At 43.0% G+C, this 20025-nt stretch overlaps 1 protein-coding gene and 2 long non-coding RNA genes across 3 annotated transcripts; all 3 read left to right on the plus strand.

Moving 5' to 3' along the window:
* The first annotated feature begins 4928 nt into the window (after positions 1-4928).
* Positions 4929-5608, plus strand: LOC123082029 (uncharacterized). Its single transcript, XR_006438919.1, has 2 exons — positions 4929-5157; positions 5239-5608. It is a non-coding gene; the product is annotated as an uncharacterized lncRNA (long non-coding RNA).
* Positions 5609-18047: 12439 nt separating this feature from the next.
* LOC123083823 (uncharacterized) lies at positions 18048-19160 on the plus strand. The gene is made up of 6 exons (XM_044505726.1): positions 18048-18075; positions 18171-18248; positions 18335-18436; positions 18524-18777; positions 18866-19075; positions 19128-19160. The coding sequence occupies exons 1-6, from the start codon at positions 18048-18050 to the stop codon at positions 19158-19160; spliced, it is 705 nt and encodes a 234-aa protein (XP_044361661.1).
* Positions 19161-19171: 11 nt separating this feature from the next.
* Positions 19172-19745, plus strand: LOC123082030 (uncharacterized). The gene is made up of 3 exons (XR_006438920.1): positions 19172-19256; positions 19339-19440; positions 19606-19745. It is a non-coding gene; the product is annotated as an uncharacterized lncRNA (long non-coding RNA).
* The last annotated feature ends 280 nt before the right edge of the window (positions 19746-20025 follow it).

A 20025-nucleotide genomic window follows, 5' to 3' on the forward strand; every position in this document is an offset into this window, starting at 1 on the left:
ATGGGGTTCGCAACTCAAGAATATCTCGCATAAGGCTATAGAGCCAGAAATGTGCAATATGGACCCCGGGGTGAGGTTGTGGAGTTGGGTCCAATAGAACTCTAATAGACCCCGTAGAAAGGGATGAATAGGAAAACCCAATCCTCTTAGAAGGAAGGGCACGGGACATACCCTCTCCTCCTTGCTAGGGGCGGGATAGTTATCTGCAAGGGCGCATCCATCGAGAGAGATGAGACCGGCACGGTGTAACACCCACGATGCAGCTATACCTCCCACATGTCGGGGCACAACTTAGAGGCATAGCCGCATGGTAGGTTTGTCGCAAGAGGGTTAATCTTCACACAATCCCATGTACTGAATAAGAAAGGAACAACGAGTTGGCTTACAATTGCCACTTCACACAATACATAAATATAGCATACATCATCTAGAATACAAACAAGGTCCGACTACAGAACCAAAATAAAAGAAGACAACACCAATGCTAGATCCCCGATCGACCCAACTGGGCTCCACTATGGATCAAAAGGAAACAAAACGAAACAACGACCAAGATCTTCATCGAGCTCCCACTTGAGTTCAGTTGCATCATCTGCACTGATGCGTTGCTTCTCTTCTCGAAACGAGGACTCAGCAATCCCACACCCGCGAAATCAAGACTATTTAAGCTTATGGGTAGGATAGGGTGATGAGGTGGATCTGCAGCAAGCACTAAGTATATATGGGGGCTAACATACGCAAATGAGAGTGAGAAGAGAAGCAACGCAACGATCAAGAAGCTATAAGTGATCCTGAAACTACTTACATTCAAGCATAACACAAGGCCATGTTCACTTTCCGGACTCCGCCGGAAAGAGACCATCACGGCTACACACACAGTTGATGCATTTTAATTAAGTTAAGTGCCAAGTTCTCTACAACCGGATATTAACAAATTCCCATCTGCCCATAACCGCGGGCTAGGCTTTCGAAAGTTCAAAACCCTGCAGGGGTGTCCCAACTTAGCCCATCACAAACTCTCACGGTCAACGAAGGATATTCCTTCTCCTTGGAAGACCCGATCAGACTCGGAATCCCGGTTACAAGAGATTTCGACAATGGTAAAACAAGACTAGCAAAGACGCCCGATGTGTTGACATCCCGATAGGAGTCGCATGTATCTCGTTCTCAGGACACACCAGATAGGTCAAGCTACGAGTAAAACCAGCCCTCAAGTTTCCCCGAGGTGGCCCCGTAGGTTGCCCGGTTCGGACCAACACTTAGAGAAGCACTGGCCCGGGGGGTTAAAATAAAGATGACCCTTGGGTTAATTACTCCCAAGGGAAAGGTATATGTTGTTAGGCAAAAGTAAAACCAAGGTTGGGCCTTGCTAGAAGAGTTTTATTCAAAGCGAACTGTCAAGGGGTTCCCATAACAACCAACCGCGTAAGGAACGCAAAATCAAGGAACATAACACCGGTATGACGGAAACTAGGGCAACAAGAGTGGGACAAAACACCAGGCATAAGGCCGAGCCTTCCACCCTTTACCAAGTATATAGATGCATTAAATTCAAATAAGAGATATTTTGATAACCCAACAAATCCATGTTCCAACATGGAACAAACTTCATCTTCACCTGCAACTAGCAATGCTATAAGAGGGGCTGAGCAAAGCGGTAACATAGCCAAACAACAGTTTGCTAGGAAAAGTGGGTTAGAGGCTTGCAGGGCAATATGGGAGGCATGATATAGCAAGTAGTAGGTAACGCGGCATAGTAATAGAGCGAGCAACTAGCAAGCAAAGATAGAAGTGATTTTGAGGGTATGGTCATCTTGCCTGAGATTCCACAAGGAAGAAGAATGAGTCCATGAAGAAGACAAACGGACGTAGTCGAAAGGATCCTCACAAACGCGACGTTATCGGAACTAACCCGAAGAGGAAACATCGGAAAGAAGCAAACAACATAGTAAACAACCACCACATAAACATGGAATGATGCACAACCAAGTATGATGCATGTCCAGTTTAATGAAGCATGGCATGGAAAAGTGCACAAACAAAACTACAAGTTAAGTGGAGCCCAATATGCAATGAGTTGCATATTAACGGAACACCACATCCATTATTTAGTTCTCTCTCGTTTATGTACCCAACAATACTAAATGTTGTTAAACATGACAAGAGGGTGAAGCAAATGAAAACCACCTATCTAGGAAAGTTCAAATGAGGCCGGAACAACAAGCAACAATTCCGGTGAATCCCCATATGCATTTAGCAATTTAATGCGACCACTAATTTTTAAACATTTTAAATGGTATTATCATGATGCGAATGACATGTGCAAGTTTAATGCAATTTTTGTTAAAATTTGACATGAGCATATTAAGAAGCATTTGTCACTGTGGTGGAATGAAAGGGTGCCACAGCAACGATAACGAAAACGGTGCCATGACAACGTTCCGGTTCCGGTAACTCGATTGAGATGTCGGTGCAAAAGAAGCAAAGGTGCGGATGTGCGGAACATTCTAGAGATGGTGGGGTGATCCCGGATTCCGGGTGTCCCACGAGTTAGCGACAAGGAAACGAGCATCTCAAACATCGCAAGCATTCATTCACGGACATCGTCTCGGGGTTAGACCTTCGAAGTGTACAAATGAGACGGTTCGGATTCGGTGCAAAGTAGAGGAAGTTGACGTTCCGCGATGGTAGTAGAAGTAGTGGTACTATCGGTCCTCGACGGTAGTGGTACACGTTTTCCTGTAGATATTCGGGTCAACGAGTGGGTACTTGGCGCAACATTGGTCTCCGGGGTCGTTGGGTACACATTCACATTGTAGCCGTACACGTCGACGGTCTTATCGGAACCTCGTCAACGGTCGAGATCCACCTAGCCGATCCGAAGGGGTACTTGGCATCATGGTACTTGGGTCTTCGGACTTGCCGGTCTCGGTTCTTGTGGTGGTAGTTGTACAAGGTCGTTGTGGGAAGTAGTCGTACTCGCGAACTTGTCGGATCCATGGCGACGGTAGTGGAACTTTACGGATCCGTGGTCTGCGAGCGTAATGGTACTTGGCGAATCCCGAAACGCTCTTGACGATCCAAAATGGCACAAGTGAGATGCACATCCAAGGAGTCTTCCGACTTGGGCTCCATGTTTAGGATTTGATGAGCCTAGGGAGACGATGGAGATAGAAAACAGCAGAGCATCAACAGACACGAGGCCACGGACAAGACTTGGGGCTTCCCGAACCCACCGAAACGGCCGGCAGCGGGAGGCTGCTAGTAGAGGCAGGGCCACGCCGAGGTCAAAGGTGGCCGGGCGAGCTCGATGGAGGTCATCCATGGTCGGACGAAGCAGCAGCAGCATGGCACGGCAGCGCGCGCGAAGCTGCAGGCCAGCACGGTGGCCTCCAACGCCGGGCGAGCAAAGGGGCGTCGCGGCGCTGAAGATGAAGGAGGCGAGGCGAGAGGGATGGCGCAAGACGGCGGTGCTCGTCATCGGGGCTTGGCGTGCCAGCGACAGAGGGCGACGAGGTGCAGGAGGGGAAGGCATGGTCGCAGCCTGGCGCTGTAGAGGGAGGCGTGTGGGAGTGGCCGAGCGGTGCGGCTCCAGGCGAGGCAGCAGAGTTGGAGGAGGTCGGGCGGCGGCTCCTGCTGGAGCGAAGGCGGAGAGGCGCGGGGCGATGCCAGGGTGGCCTGGACGAGGCCGAGGCCGGGGATGGACCGGGGGGGGGGGGGGGGGGGGGGGGGCAGCGAGGGGTGAGGGAGCGAGGCGACTAGGGTTAAGGCTAGGTGGGCCGGTGGAACGGGCCGGCCTAGTGGAGAGGGAGACTGCGGGGGAACGATGGGCCGGCCTGACTGACTGCTCTAACTCTCCCTCATCTTTCTTTTAAAAGAAAAGAATTAGAGAGAAGAAAAGAAAAGGAGGGTTAGGGAAAGGATTTGTGCAAGGGGCTATTTTTTTATGGTCTCACAAAAATGTGAGGAATTTAAATAAAATGGCAACAAGATTTTTGGAGAAAAAAGATCCGTACATGTTGAATTTAATTCAACATGTTTGAATTTTGAAACCCATTCGAAAGGACTCTAAACGGGCTGAGATTTTAGAGGATCCACGACAAGAAGTGACAAGAAATATTGGGAAAGTTTGAGCAAGAACTTGAGATAGAATGGGCATGGGAATTAAATTGCAAGTATGTTAAAGTGAGTTCCAAAAATGGAATATTTAATATAGCTCCCTAATATCAGGAGGATATGTTATAAAGAGAATCACCATGTGAACTCCCTTGGTTTAAAAGGACCGAAGATCACTACAAGGATTTCGGTCTATTGCAACAAAAATTATTGCTACAACTATCTTTTGTTGCAATAAAATGTTATATTACCACAAAAGTCCAGTTTGTGGTAATAGGATCTACATATTGCCACAATTTTGTTTCATCGCGCTAAGTACTCATTTTGTTGCAATAGAAGCCATGTATTGCCACAAGCTGCATCGCCGTTGCAATATGATAGTGCTATTGCGACAGTTCCATCCCGTTGCGTGAATGTGTCATCTTGTTGCAATAAAGGCTAGGTATTGCAACAAAGTACATCTTTGTGGTTATATTTAGACATATATTGCAACAATTCTGCCTTGTGGCGCTACTCATAGATACTGTTGCAAAAAACATGGCTTCATATTGCAACAAAGCATGTATTGGTTGTAATAGGGTGGCTTTTGCCTCATCTTCGTTGCGTTGCAATAACTATTACATATTGCGACAAATTGAGCATTCATGGTAATATGTACAACATAATGCAACAATCCTCTAGTGTTGCCAAAAAGAAGCAGGATATTGCAACGATATTCTCTATAGTTAATTATACTTTAATTAGTTGAAAAGTTAGTTCCACAATTATAGGGAGCCTACACGCTCAGATTAATAAAATTTCCCAAGGTTAAAGGAGTCCAGATGTGGCCGTCCGCGCGAGTCAACGGCGGCTTTACGGAGAACACAGGATGCACCGATTGAGAGGCCAACAACAACGACGACGGAGACGAGATCTGTAGCAGCGTCGATGAATCTGCTACTAGCAATTGATGTTCGTGTATCACGAGAAGACGAAAAGATGTTTGTGTATCATGCGGCCAGAGATGGAGCGCACATGCACGCCCATCGGCATTGATCTAAGGTACCTTCGCTGATTCATGTGCATGCATACATGTATGATGAGACCGCGTGCACCTGTTTAACTAATTACTTTATATCTCAGGCATGATTGACCTACACAGCTGATCTGAATCGTATTATACACACCGCGCAAGCCGGCGCCTGGCAGGGCGTTGCTTCCTAGTAGATCAGGTTTTCGCCCGGATCGGCTACATCTACAAGGCTACAAGACACAAGGGACTTCGTCGACAATTCTGATAACGCCACACTGCAATCATAGGATGGTTTGTATCACGCATCATAAAATGATGCTCTAATGTGATGCACGTATATTTACATTTTGAGTCTTTGTATTTCTGCAGTGGAACAATATCAGTATTTGAAGCAACTATACTACTTTTTTGATTTTAAATAATCATGCTACTATTTCCTGTAGTATACTCTTTTCATTAATTATACAGTACCTTTTTTTAGAACTTGATACAGTACCTTTTTTAGTGAACAATACTAGTATTACATGCTCATTTGTACATCAGTCTTATCTATAGTAGTTTTACATACTCCTTTGTAAACCAAGTGGCAAGTGGTGTATATACTTCCTCCCGATCCATGTTATGTGGTATATATTGTCGATCTGGTATGCACATTGTGGTATATACTTTCTCCATCGCAAAAAAATAGTATATACTGCATGGCAAAAACGTGATATATACTCCTTCACTACGAAGTGGTATATACTCTATCACGAAAAACAATCCGACACATACTTTAGTTACTCCATCTCTAAAATGTGGTACATACTCCATCACTTTTTTTCTGGGTACATATACTCCATCTCTAAAATGTGGTACATACTCAATCGCAAAATTTTGAATATACTCTGTTTGGAAAAAGTTGTGGATATCCAGTCACGAAAAAATGGTTTATACTCCATGAGAAAAAGTGAGGTGTACTTCTTTCAGTTTTTGGCGAACACCCCAGTATATATGCCTATTATGAAACCAACCAACCAGTATATACTCTACCCCCGCCCAAAAAAATCAGTATATGCTTATAAAAAAAGGCAGTACACGCTCATTTGTATAAAAGTAGTATATACTCAATAATACCAGTAGTACCTCTTTTGTTCACAAGCAATTAATAACTCATTCCAAATGAAAAAAAAAACAGTATATGCATATTATGAAACCAATCAGTATATACTGTACACGCAAAAGAGAAACAATGTATACTCAATAAAAAAGGACAGTACACTCGTTCGGATAAAAGTACTATATACTCAACAAAAAACAGTACATATCCCTTTTGTTCTTCTTGCATGGTTTTTTTTTTGTCCAACGGTGCATGCACATGGACGGATTAGCCATCTGGTATTAAATCCCTTAATTTTAGGAGCAATCAGACACATGCATGTGTGTGGTCGTTGCATGCATCGGTTCTGTTTTATCTTCTCTTGCGGTTAGGAGATGGGAGTATGTACTTTTGGGAGTACAAAAAAGAAGTCCTTATATATACTAGTAAGCGTGCACGTGCAACGCACGTATTATAATTAATAATAATAACAATCTATTTTAAATCTTATTAGTGGGCTTTTTTTACCGAGCCATTGAAATATGTCTCATGCCCAACAATGAAGCGCGCGTGTAATACACGATCCACAGATATGTCTTCATGAAAAAAAATCATGATCACATAAATTTATTATAATTTTTTACATATTCTTTTAAAAACAACAACTAAACAACATTATGTACTACGCCCTCTGTAAACTAAACTGAAAAATGTTTTATATTAATGTACAGAAGTAATATTTATCTTTGGGATCCTCCTCCATCTTCATGTATTTTTAGAGGGATTATAAAATATTGGATTGTTTTTAGAGAGATAAAAATAGTTAATTGAGTCGCAATTGAAAAAATGACAAATATATTCATGTATTAAAATTTAGAAAACATAAATCCAAATAAAAAGGTGATTTTTTTAAAAAAATAAACATGCTAATATCACTCAACTTAGTCAAAGTCAACTGAAATCTAACTACACCTTTACAAATACTTCAATTTTGGACCTAGCAGCTAGCTTGGTTTCCGATTCAAGAACGCAATTGCTAATTAGCCGGTAAAAAAACTCAGCCGAGCGCTGGGCATCAGACGAACGGCTGGGCTGGATTGATTGGACTTTTGGTAATTTTCTGGCCCATATCAATGGACAGGGAGCCGGTTCCTCAGTTAGGCCCCTCAGACCGTCACCTACCTTCCCACCGCTTCACGTAAAAAAATAAAAAAAATCCCACCGCCCCTGACATTTCTCCCTGTCGTTCCCCATTCTTCCTTGGTCGCCAGCTCCCTCTCCCCACCGCCAACCAGAGGTTCGCAACCCCTGCTCTTCCCCGCCTTTTCGACGAATCCGGTCGCCCAAGTGGCCGAGGAGGTCCCTGAGCCTGGCATGCTCGCGAGCATCCCAGCGTTAGGCTCTGTCGGAGGTGCGACACCTCCATGCCCGTGCTCTTCTCCGTCCTTCGAATCCGTTGGCCGAAGTGCCCGAGGATGGGCTCGAGCTCGGCATGCTCACGGGCGACCCAGCGCGGAGGCCCGCAACAAGACAACAAGGAGCGGGGCGTGGGTGCGCAAAAACATCTGGGCACAGTTCGATGCCTCCACTGGTATGAGCAATATTTTTGTGAAATGAATTCTCATTTCTGTATTGACCATCAGGATTAATTCTGATTTGATCTTAGTCCTTAGACATTACTTCGTGTCAACTCCCTGGATTATCCTTTGCAATTAAATTTTAATTCGTACTGTGCAGTTTACCGTGTACTAATGTGCCAATGTAATTTCAATTAGGTGTGCCTCTGTTTGATGTTCTATTCAAGATCCCTGTACAATTGCGTTATTCAAGATACAATGGCACTCGATGATGCTTGCTAACAAGGTCTGCAATGCAATATGCACTGGACTGTTGCTTGCCAGATGACTGGAAGACGGGTACTTCATCCTCTCTTTTTACCTTCAGTTGAAGCAAGATAAATAAGATTCATGCATTGTAACGAAAGCTACAGATTTAGCTAAACTCAACTGATGGTGTAATATCTCTTCCTATGAGCAGCACTAATGGTATCTTCTGTAGGAGTAATAAGGCGTTGCTGCATAAATATACTTGACTTTCAAATGAGCGTGTCAAGAGGTTTAATTAGTGTCGATCCCTACTCTAATTATAGCTGGATATCTCATTCCTGTACTATTTGAAACTTACCAATCAGATGTATAGAATAACAGAAATTTGCTAGATAAGCTAACGTTACAAGGGGAAGTGAACATTAAACATTTCATATAGTGATTGGGAATATCTGATATGTCATCATTGTGTGTTTCCTGTTGTAGATAAATTTGCTTGCAAGGCTCTTGATGATATATCCATTTTCATCAAATTCTTAAGGGTATGGTCAATTGGAGAAGACATTACTATGACTACAAAGATCTATTTTTCAGGTGATGAATTGTAACCTTATATTCTTTATTACTTGGAATTGAAAATCACTGAAAACAATCCATAATTACTTTGGAGAGAATATTTTATTCTTTTCTGTCTTGCTCTTGTTCAGCGTAGGATGCATATCAATTATCACTATCATGGTATATTATTGCCATTGAGGAATCTTCCCATGTAGCAAATTTACCTCGAAAGTACAAAACTTTGGCAGATCACCATCAGGTGCAGACAGGTACGTACAATTATACAAAATTTATGATAATTCAAGGCACTTCACGCCCAGGAAAGCAACATTCAGGCAAGTCTCCATCACTACAACTACATCCACCAAGTTAAAGAAAAGGTTCCCAAGTCACCTCAATAGCAAACTCAAAGGAAAATAATGGATTCACACAGCTTTAAAGTAGGCATTTCTGAAAATAAAATCAAAATTGAATTAGAACACAACTTACAAAATTAAGGCTATTGGGAAACATATGCAGTTTTAAGAACTATATATAGACACAACATTTTAGTAGGATATAACAAACCATCTTAGCGAGATATATAACACAATTTTCAACATGAAAGCACACAAGTTTCAGCAGCCATACTTGTTCACACAAAAGACCATAAGTTGACGGCAAAGTAATGAAAATAGTGACAACACTAAAAACCACAAGTTCATAGCAACAATGTGTACATAGCATCACTGTCAAAACAACAACATCACTAAAAGAACATCAACTACTCTTCTCTTCTCTTCATCACCAAACTGTTAGTGCTAGGCACTAGCTTTTGTTCTCATTTGCCACAACCGATGACACTATGCAGGGGGTGCCTTGTTTGAACCTGTTTCACATTAGATTAAACTTCAGGAGAGATACTACTCGTAGGTGACCATAAAAAAAGTTCAGGGACTTATATTCATGGCTTAAACATGTGAAAAGCACCTTACCAAGAGATTAAAAACTATACAAAGAACCCCTGGTCATCATCTGATTCTTCTTGTCCCAAAGGAGCAACATGCCCATCATTTACGTAAGCCTCATCATCATCCGTATCATCATCAGATTCGAACTGGACATCTTCAAACTCAACAGGTTTTATATTTTCTATGACTGAAACATCAATGCTGGATCCTTCGTCATCATTTCTGCACCAACTAGTGATCTCTTCAGGTATTGTAATTTCTGGCACTGTAATTTCTGCATCGACGACATCCAATACGTCTGCGTCACCACCTTCATCGGCTTCAACAGCTTCATCAAGGCCTACACCATTTAAAACAGAAGGAGCAAACAAATTGCGTGGATTCATTTTAATAACAGTTGCCCAATCAGGGTTCTTCACATCTCTCACATAGAAAACCTGTTGAGCTTGGAGGCCTAGAATGTAAGGGTCTCCCTGGAATCGGTGTAGAGTAGTGTCAAGGTCAATAATTCCATATTTGTCTTTCTTATACCCCTTACTCTCAGTTATGTTGGCAGGAGGCACATCAAACCAGTCACACTGGAATAGAACAACCTCCTTATCAGGAGGGATGTCAAGAAATATGATTTTCTTGATCACCCTGTAATAATCAATATTGCCTGTGGTTGCATCGCCCTTGACTATGACACCACTATTTTGGGTACTCAAGTCCTGCTCGATATAGGAATTCCAAAAGAAATATCCATTCAGAACTGTATGATTGTATACACGGGCTAGATGATCAGGTCCTTTAGCTAGCGCATAAATAAGATTGTTGACCTTCCCATCATTGTGGAGTTCTGTGATCTGTTTCATGGAATAGAATATGTGTGAGTGTAATGTACATCATTGATACGTTATTACGAGGAACATTAGTAAAAATGCGAAATAAACTTACCCGTCTCTCAAACCAGCCAACAAACTCTTCCTTGTGCTGCCTTTCAGGATTAGGAGAATTTTTACTTGTCAGCTCCTCAAGATGTTCACTTCAAAGAGAAATGATTGTTAGTTGAATAGGAAAGTATTAATGCATATCATGGTGTGAAATAAATACATAAGTATCCTTACTCAATCCATGGCGCGATTTCCTCACAGTTTGTTATTATGAAATGCCTCATTTGATTAATCTCAGCCAAATACAATGATTCACAAACAAAACCTTTCTTGGAGTAATCAACTGTACTCATGATGCTAATTCCTGTTGATGGTTGATCTGTACCTCCGTCTTCATGACGTTCGGACTGACTTAGCTTGGTAGGCATTCCATCAACGAATCGACTGCAAAAAGTCATGCACTCTTCAAGTATGTACCCTCTGCAATAGAACCTTCTGGTTGAGCCTTGTTACGCACATATCCTTTGAGTGTGCGCAAGTATCGCTCAATTGGATACATCCATCTGTACAAGACAAGCCCTCCCAATCGGGTCTCTTCAGCAAGATGAATTGGGAGATGCATCATAATATCAAAGAATGCTGGTGGAAAGATCATCTCAAGCTGACATAGAGTTTCTAGAATTGTTTTGCAAAACCTCTCCAAATCTTCATCCCTTAACTCCTTGGAGCATAAATCAGAAAAGAATTTACTCAGCTGAAGCAATGGGTTAACAACATTCTCTGGCAAAAGCTTGCGCAATGCAATAGGAAGAAGTTTCTGAAATATAACATGACAATCATGAGTTTTGAGTCCACTAATCTTGCACCGATCGAGGACTACACATCGCTCAATGTGTGAAGCATAGCCATCAGGCATCTTAATGCTCTGCAGAAACTTGAGGAGCATTATCTTTTCTTCCTTTTTTAAAGTATAGCAACCTTTCTTTATGTCATACTTATGCTTACCAGGCTTTGGATGCTGGTCCTTCCTAATTTTCAGGTCCTGTAAATCAAGATGAGCCTTCACACCATCCTTTGATTTCTTATCCATCTCAAGCAAAGTCCCCACAATGCTGTCACAAATGTTCTTCTCGATGTGCATAACATCCAAATTGTGCCTTACGAGCAAGTTCTTCCAATATGGGAGCTGGAAAAATACACTTTTCTTCCACCAGTTATGCCAGCTGCTAGTTGCCGGTCGCTTTCTCTTATTTGACCGTCCGAATGGTGCATGCTGAATGCTATCAAGTTCCCGCAGAACTTGTTCACCTGTAAGTGCCACTGGAGCTTCTCTATTATCTGCCTTGTTGTTGAACAAACACTTGTTTCGACGCCATTTGTAGGTCCTGGGCAGAAAACGTCGGTGTCCCATGTAGCAATGATTTCGACCATACTTGAGCCATAAAAATCTGTATGTTTGTGGCAATACGGGCATGCCAGCTTGCCTTTTGTGCTCCAACCACTCAGCATTGCGTAAGCTGGGTAGTCACTAATGGTCCACAACAAGCATGCATACATCTGGAATTTTTTTTTAGTTGCAACATCATATGTCTCAGCACCATCCTCCCGTAGAAAATTCAGTTCATCAATCAAGGGCTGCAAGTACACATCTATGTTATTTCCTGGTGACTTTGGTCCTGGAATAATCATTGACATAATCCAATTTTCTTGTTTCATACACATCCAAGGTGGCAAGTTATATGGAATAAGAATGACAGGCCATGTACTGTGTGATATACTCATGAGCCCAAAGGGGTTGAATCCATCCGAAGCAAGACCAAGCCGAACACTGCGAGCATCTTTTGAGAATTTCTTATAATATTTCTTATCAAAATGCTTCCAGGCCTTGGAATCTGCAGGATGCCTCATTATGCCATCATCCACCCGACCCTCCTTATGCCATTTCATATGTGATGACATATGTTCTGTCATGTACAGCCTTTGCAGTCTTGGAATGAGCGGGAAATACCTTAGAACTTTCTGTGGCACTAGCTTCTTTGATTTACGACTTGATGCATTGTCTTTGTCACTAGCAGGAGTAGATTTCCATCGAGATGCATGACAGACAGGGCATTCTTCTGCATCAGCATGTTCATTACGGAATAGCACACAATCATTAACGCACGCGTGTATCTTCTTGTAGTCCAGCCCAAGATCTCGGATCACCTTCCTTACTTTAGCGAGATTAGTAGGAATGCAGTGACCCTTTGGCAACACCTGTGTGAACATCTGCAGAACTAAGTCACATGCTCTATTGGTCATCCCAGACACGCACTTGATTTGGTAAAGCTTCACAATGAAAGATAGCTTCGTGAAATCCTTGCAACCTGGGTACAACTCTTTTTTTTCCTCTTTCAATAGTTCGAAGAAGACCTTGGCTGTTGCATTTGGCTCCTGGTTCCTTTCATCACCGCTGGAAGCATCCACATGAATGTCTCCCGCACCTTCACCAATGTTTCTATTGTTTTGCATGTTTGTGCCCCTTATGAGAGTATTGAGCATGTCACATACCCCAGCACCATCATCTACAGCATCTTCATTATCAGAATCTTCAGACATGCTTCCCTCATCCGATTGTTCACCATGGTATATCCAGTGAGTGTAGGTTGGATCCATCCCATTGAACAGCAAGTCAGTATGAACATCCTTTTTCTTTTTCGGAACAATATTAAGACATCTCCTACATGGGCATGGGACTGTTGAGTCTGGGTGAGCACCATCGAAGGCAAAATTCAAGAAATCCTTCATGCCAGTTTGCCACTCAACAGAACCTCTTTCCCTCTCCATCCAGCTCTTATCTCGTGTCATTTTTGCGTTATCTCCGTAAAGCCAGTCCTGTCAAACAAACATAACATCTGCTTTAGTAGCTGCATTACAGTCAATAGCATCACTAGCTGCATTACAAGACAAGACAACAGGGATACATACATACCAGTATTACTGTCACATGGTAAAGCAAACATTTATCTATACATTGTAAAGCAAAATTTGGTTGATGGAAGAAGAAATAGTATTACTGTCACATGGTAGTATATGTGACATGAGGGTAAATAAGTTCAGTTTCGTAGTTGGCTAGGTCATGCAAAAACAGAAATTCAGAGAGAGACAGTGACGAGAAAATTTGCCATTTGCTTTGTTTGTCCACCACCTGCATCATGATCTGCTCTTGTGCTCAAGAACATAGCATAAGGGGCAAAGCAAAACATCTGCTCTTCTGCATCTTCTTCCATGTTTGTGACACTTATGAGAGTATTGATCATGTAACATAGCATAAGTAGTCACGGGATCAAAGCAAAACAAAACAAAATAGTAGACAACAAAGGTAAATGGTTCAGAAATAGGACTGTATTTTGGTACTATTCTGATTAATCAAACACACAGCCAAGTACTAGCAAGTGAAACAGGATTCAGCCGCTCATAACTACTCAAGATCACTGGGTAGCATACTAAGTATTCTCACAGTAATTTTTCACCAATAAACCCATGTCCATGCAATGATTCACAGGGTCATATGCAGATCAAAGCAAAACAGTACAGAGTTTCAGAGATTTACAACTAGAAAAGATCTTCTGCGTGAAAGGCTTGAGGTCTTGTGCGTGATCTTTGAAGAAGAGAAGCAGAAGAGGATCCTTGGGGAAGATCGGCAGCGTGTTGGAGAGGAGCAGCGGCGGTCAGGGGCGGCAGGAAGGGGCCCCGAGGATTCAAGCTCCCCCGCCGTGAAGCGCGCCGTCAGGGAGGAGAGGCCGCCGCCGCCAGCCTCCTAAAACCCTCTTCTCACCTACCTCTTCGTTTGACCCGATCTCTCCCCTTTCTCTTTTCTTGGTTCGATCTGGTGTCTCCCCTGTCTGTCTGTTCTGGCTTCGATCTTTTTTTTGTTCAGGGGTGAGAGAAAGGAAGTTGCCCCCTTCCTTCGATCCCCTCCTCTGGTTTGTGGTTCAGCCGCGCATGGGATCAGACGACCCGTCTGGTGGGTCATGCCACTGCGTGCTTTGATCGCCCGGGTGACCAGACAGGCAGACACACTATCTAGTGCAGCGCGTGACCTCTTCTGCCGTATATTACTTTTTTTAAGGTCGGATAGCATATATTACTGAAATATGTCCATGCAAAAAAATAAAATTACTGAAATATGTGATTAACGTGGCCTTCTTTTTTTGTTTGAAAGAAGATAGTAATTCTATTAACCAAACTTTGATTATCTGCAACTTTTAAACCACAAATCGAAATGATCTCATTGTTTTTGCATTTTTTAAATTAAACTGATATTTATATAGTAATTTGGTTGCATTATTTTGCCTACTTAAGTAGTGTAGGTAGCATATGTTGGCCAACAATCGGCACGTATCAACGTCCTACACCACCCATGTGATCACTAACTTCGCCTCCGATGATCGGGTCGCCCTCGACGACCGGGTGGACTCCGGTCACGGCTCCATCGAAAGCTTCCAAGACCGTGCGCTCCATTCCCGAGCTCTCCGTCCTCCGACAGGCGTGCCTGGTACGCCTCCTCCTCTTCCTCCGCCTTGCGCCGCTCTTCCTCCTCGCTTTCATGGAGGGATGTGAAGCAGAAGAGGTTGAGGACTAACATGTATTTTGCGATTTTCATCCTAATGCAATAATTATTGGGCATCACTGAGGAGTAACGACAATAGAGGCATAAAGAGATAGCGGAAACTAGGCACCGTGAAATATTTTAAGAGATTTATTTATGTCATCGATGTGTGCATGAGGGATGATTTTTTCCTCCCGTTACAACGCACGGGCATGTTTGCTAGTGAATACATAAAGAAGAGACAAGGTGTTGGCCTTATCTGAATACATTTATTTTAACAAATGTGTGATATGCCAATAAGTAACTCTCAAAACTAAATTTGTTTGGTTGATAATTGACATAGTTGAATCTCTATTATTTTCGTTAAAACAAGAGCAACATGATTATGTTGGACCTACTGTGGCATGGAGGACCCTCCCGAGTCGCCCTCGCAGGCGACGGGAGAGATCGCTAGCCAAGAGATGATTATGTCCGGTAAAAATGAAAGATGATGAGATCACCCCATCTAAAGATCGAGACTGACATAGATCGAATGTCTCATCTACCCATCCCCTCAGTACTTATGTTTTGAGACAAGAGTATAACCTAATAGTTTTAAAGTGAGCGGCGCGTGATGTCTCTGTGACATGTAGTTCAGAGCTGGCCAAATTTCTGATGCTTTGACCAACAGTTCACCAAGGCACAAAATTTTGACATATCCAACCTAAGTGTAGATTGATGAAACAACACCTTCCTAATTGGCTACGGGTGGTTGGCAGACCGGGGTTGCGGCGGAGGGGTTGAAGCAGCATGGTACATCACATACCCAGTCCGTCCACTGGTTGACGCTGAAGGCATCCGTGGACGTCCTGTCCCTCCCACTCCTTCTATCTTATTTCGGGTGAAAACTTGATCTTCGGATCGGACGGTAGCGACGTTCGTGGTCGTGCCCTTCCTGGAGGCATCGTCTTGGAGATCTCGGTCCGGCATGTCCGTCGCACATCTTCCAAGATGATCGCTCCTCGTGCTGGTGGTCTCCGTCGGCTCTAAGCAGATCCCTTTTTTGCACATCTTATAGGTGCTTGCTAGTCGTTGAGGTTATGTGTCGGTGCCCGGCATTCGTGTATCTTGCTTTGGGTGTGTGTGGTATCCATTTGTATCGGTTGCTTCGATGTATGTGATGGTTGTTTTACAATATAAACAGGGAAACTCTTTTTCTTTCGTTAATTGGCTTTCTTAAATGATGATGACTATACAAATATCAACGACGAGAACGTTACAGGGGAGGGCGTCGAATCACGCCTTCACAATTCTCGGATTTGGTGTTTTTTTCACCATGATATAACTTCTTACTAAAAAATATTAGTATTCCCTCCATCTCGAAATATATTTACAATCTAGAAAATTTTCTCCAAAAATAATTACTTTTTTAAAACAAAAAAATCACTTTCCCACCACCTAATTTAGGTGTACTGTTGTTTGCGCCAATATTTTTTAACCTCCCGCTAAAAGTCCCAAATTAGTGTCTTTGTTCCCACCAAAAAATTAGCCTCCCACTAAATACCTTTATAACAACCCACGAATATATAATTGTAGATCAAATCACGGTGTCTTCACGGGCGATTGGATCTGAGCCCTCGTCTCTGTTCATCTGTGTTGCCGGCGTCATGACGGCGTCAACAGAGCGAACCACAGCAGCTGCACGGCGTCAGGTTAGCCCTCCCGATCTCCTCCCTCGCTGAAAAATCCAGTTCCCCTCGATCTCCCCCTCCTCCCTCTCCTCTGCGCCGCCCGCCTCCATCCGGGATCAAACCCCCTCCCCCGCGAGCTCCTCCTTGATGCGCGGCTCTCTCGATCTCGATCCATTCAGCGGGGCTGCCCCTTCTCTCCTCGCTCGCCGCTTGGTCGTAGAAAAGAAGTCCGGGCAGGGGACACGGCCGCCGCCGATGGCATTTTCCCATCGCGCCTTGATTTGGCCGCCTCGGCGGATGCGCTCACGGCCTGGAGGGTCGGCGGAGCGCCTCACCTTGGCCTGGAGGCTGGCCGCCATGGAGCTCGCCTCGGCCTAGAACTGGCGCTCGACGGTGCCTCCCGGCCCGGTTCTTGGCCGCAGCCGTCTCGGCTGTGCACGCCGGCGTCGTGACGTGGTGGCCAGGCACTGGTTGCTGCATCACCCGATCCCAGTGTGCTTGCAGGCCTCTCCGGCATCTCTGCTCCTGGTTCGCTCTGTTTCCTCGTGGAGGCCAAAGGGGTTCATGACCCCCCCTCCAAAACTGTATTTTGTTACTAATTACTAAGCGTTTTGGTGCAGCCCATCCGTGGATTATCTCTTGCCAAGTTAATTATTATCTACATTGGTTTTTGAGCATTAGATCCATTAACTAAAAGGTATAGACGTACTCTGTATGTACAAAGCCTGTGTTGTTAAGATGACAAATCGACGACTGCCGATGAGATGACTGCCATATGTTCGATTACCTTGTAAATTCATGTCATTTGTATATGTTTTTATGCATATTTTTTTGCCAGTTTAAAAATTGCCCCCCCATCCCCCGCCCTATAGCTTGTCACGGTACGCCACTGGCTGTTTGAGCACCACTATGTAGATATTAGATGATATATGTGCGTCAACAGAGCAGAGGATTCAGGTTTAGTCATCCTCTGCATTGCATTTGATTCAGATTACTATAAGATGATTTTTAATAGATATTTGGTCTTACACGAGTCACATTGGAAATGTTTTTTCCTATTGATTCAGAGTAGTATTTTCATGAACAACCTATCACTGATACATCGCCTTTCATGTCATTGACATATGCTTAATACTTCTGAATAACGTACGTCAAGAGAACCTAGGATTCAGGTTTAGTGCATCCTCTGCATGTTATTCAGACCACTATAATATGAGTTTTTAATAGATATTTTGTTTTTATTGCTTTCTTATATCGTGTTGCACCTTATCTAGTTGGAATAATCAACATAGATTTATACTTTTAATAGATGTATTGTGCTTCTTCTTAAATTGACTCAAAATTTTATGTCTGGTTTACCTACACAAGGGCACAATGATGAATTTTACGGAGGATGCTCCTGGTACACAACATCCTTACCTCATAATCACCTATCTGAATGGTGCAGAACATCAATGCTTTGGTAATGCTAAGTCCCAAGATTGTTTTTGTGTGCAGTAAAGAAAGGCTATGTTCTCTTAACAAGGATGGAAAGTATAACGGCATACAAAAACCAACGTGGACAACCCAGATCTGGTAAATTGTTTAGCATTTGCTATAATGCATAAAATCTTGGTGTGGGTTAAATAGCTAAACCTTCAAGACTGCTAAATCTTTGACAAGAACTCCAGAACAATCTGACACTCCAGTGTCTGCTAATGACATGTGTTCCCTTGCTGAATGGCCATCCCATGCTCGCCGCAACCGTGCGCTACTACAGGATGGTACTTGCTTTCCTTTACATTTGTGTCATCATTTCTTACAATCTAATACCGAGTAATACAATTTTTCTTGTATGATTTGGGCTGTAGAAGCTGGTGGACAGAAGAAGAAAGGGCGAGGTGTTCTAAAAGGTTTTAAAGCATCTAAGAAGCGTTTTGCCAATGGATCTGCAAAGCTAAATATTACATTCTCTGAAAAATTGGGTGGTACAGTAGGAATGAACTATTGTTCGTTCAAGGATGACGTGGTAGTCATAGTGAAAAGAAAGCTACCACTCATTGGAGTGAGGACGTGGTCGGACATTCACCCTACCATTCATCGATTCATTGTTGCAGATATGATAGTGCGTAGAACCTTTTTCACATGTGTTATCTTATTTTACCATCGATAATGCACTACTTATGTATATTTATTTGCTGTATGCTTTACAGGACAGATGGGACCTGGAAGATACACCAGAAACAGAAGAAAAAGTTCTCAAAATTGCGAAAGAGCAATATAGAGGCTGGCGATCAACTCTAAGCTCCACTTACAAGGCATACAAAATAGATATAGCTAGATTGGCTAATCTGCCGGAAGATTTGCAACCAGAAGAGTGGGAATGGATGATTGAGTACTTTGGCACTGATTCAAAATTTCAGGTTATCTCTAAGATCACAGTTTGTCTATTATGTGTTAAGATGAAATGTCTAGTCTCACTGGTTATATTTGGTTTCAATGAATTGATAGGATCGCAGCCAAACGAACGCTGATAACCGTAAGAAACAGAAGACAAAACACATAATCGGATCAAAATCTTACTCGCAAGTTAGTTTTGAGAAGGTATGAGTCCAACTAAATATGTATGCCTCGCTGCTAAATATGGTGTCATGTTTCAAGCATCTCATTGGTATATTACTTGTAGAGAAACTTGGAAACTGGAGAAGAGCCAGATTCTATTGCTCTGTGGGAACTCACCCACACGAATGATGGAACATGGTCTAACACAGATTCCCAGAAAGTTTACGTGAGTACACTGACTTTTGGTTATTCTATAGTTAGTCAATGATGTGCATTCGGCATGTTTCGTCATCAGATGCGATTATTCATGCATTGGACCGTGTTATTCTTGTTTCATCTTTTATAGTGTCAATATTGATGCTGCACCTATAATTGTTCCTTCCATTTTTAGGACAAAGCACTTCAAGAGGTTAAAATCAAAGAAACTGAAGGTCCACTTTCAAGTGAGCAGAAAAACAATATTTTCCAGACCGCTTACAAAGACACTCTGGAATGCAAGTCATCGCAGCCTCGTGGGTACGGATACATGGCCAAAACTTCAGCTGGTTCTGAAAGGTTTCGTATCCAGATCGAAGAGCAAGCTCGTGCTACAGCAGCCACCCAGGAGCGAAACTCTCAGCTCAGCCAGCAGGTCAACGAATTAGAAGATCAACTACAAGCTGAACGTGCAAACACACAAGAGAGGATTAACTTGGAGCGTGCTGAGAGAGAAAAACTTGAAGAGAGGTTAAAAGAAGAGTGTGCTAAAAGGGAAAGATTGTTGCAAGAGGAGCGAACATCAAGACTGGAATTTGAAAAAAACATGATGGCA

This window comes from Triticum aestivum, chromosome 4A (assembly GCF_018294505.1).
Source record: "Triticum aestivum cultivar Chinese Spring chromosome 4A, IWGSC CS RefSeq v2.1, whole genome shotgun sequence".
In the NCBI taxonomy this organism is placed as follows: domain Eukaryota; kingdom Viridiplantae; phylum Streptophyta; class Magnoliopsida; order Poales; family Poaceae; genus Triticum; species Triticum aestivum.

Coding starts and splice junctions, on each gene's coding strand:
- LOC123083823 (XM_044505726.1), top strand. CDS start 18,048: ATGATGAATTTTACGGAGGATGCTCCTG. Junction 18,249..18,334: donor ACGTGGACAACCCAGATCTG/GTAAATTGTTTA, acceptor AATCTTTGACAA/GAACTCCAGAACAATCTGAC. Junction 19,076..19,127: donor GCACTGATTCAAAATTTCAG/GTTATCTCTAAG, acceptor TGAAATGTCTAG/TCTCACTGGTTATATTTGGT.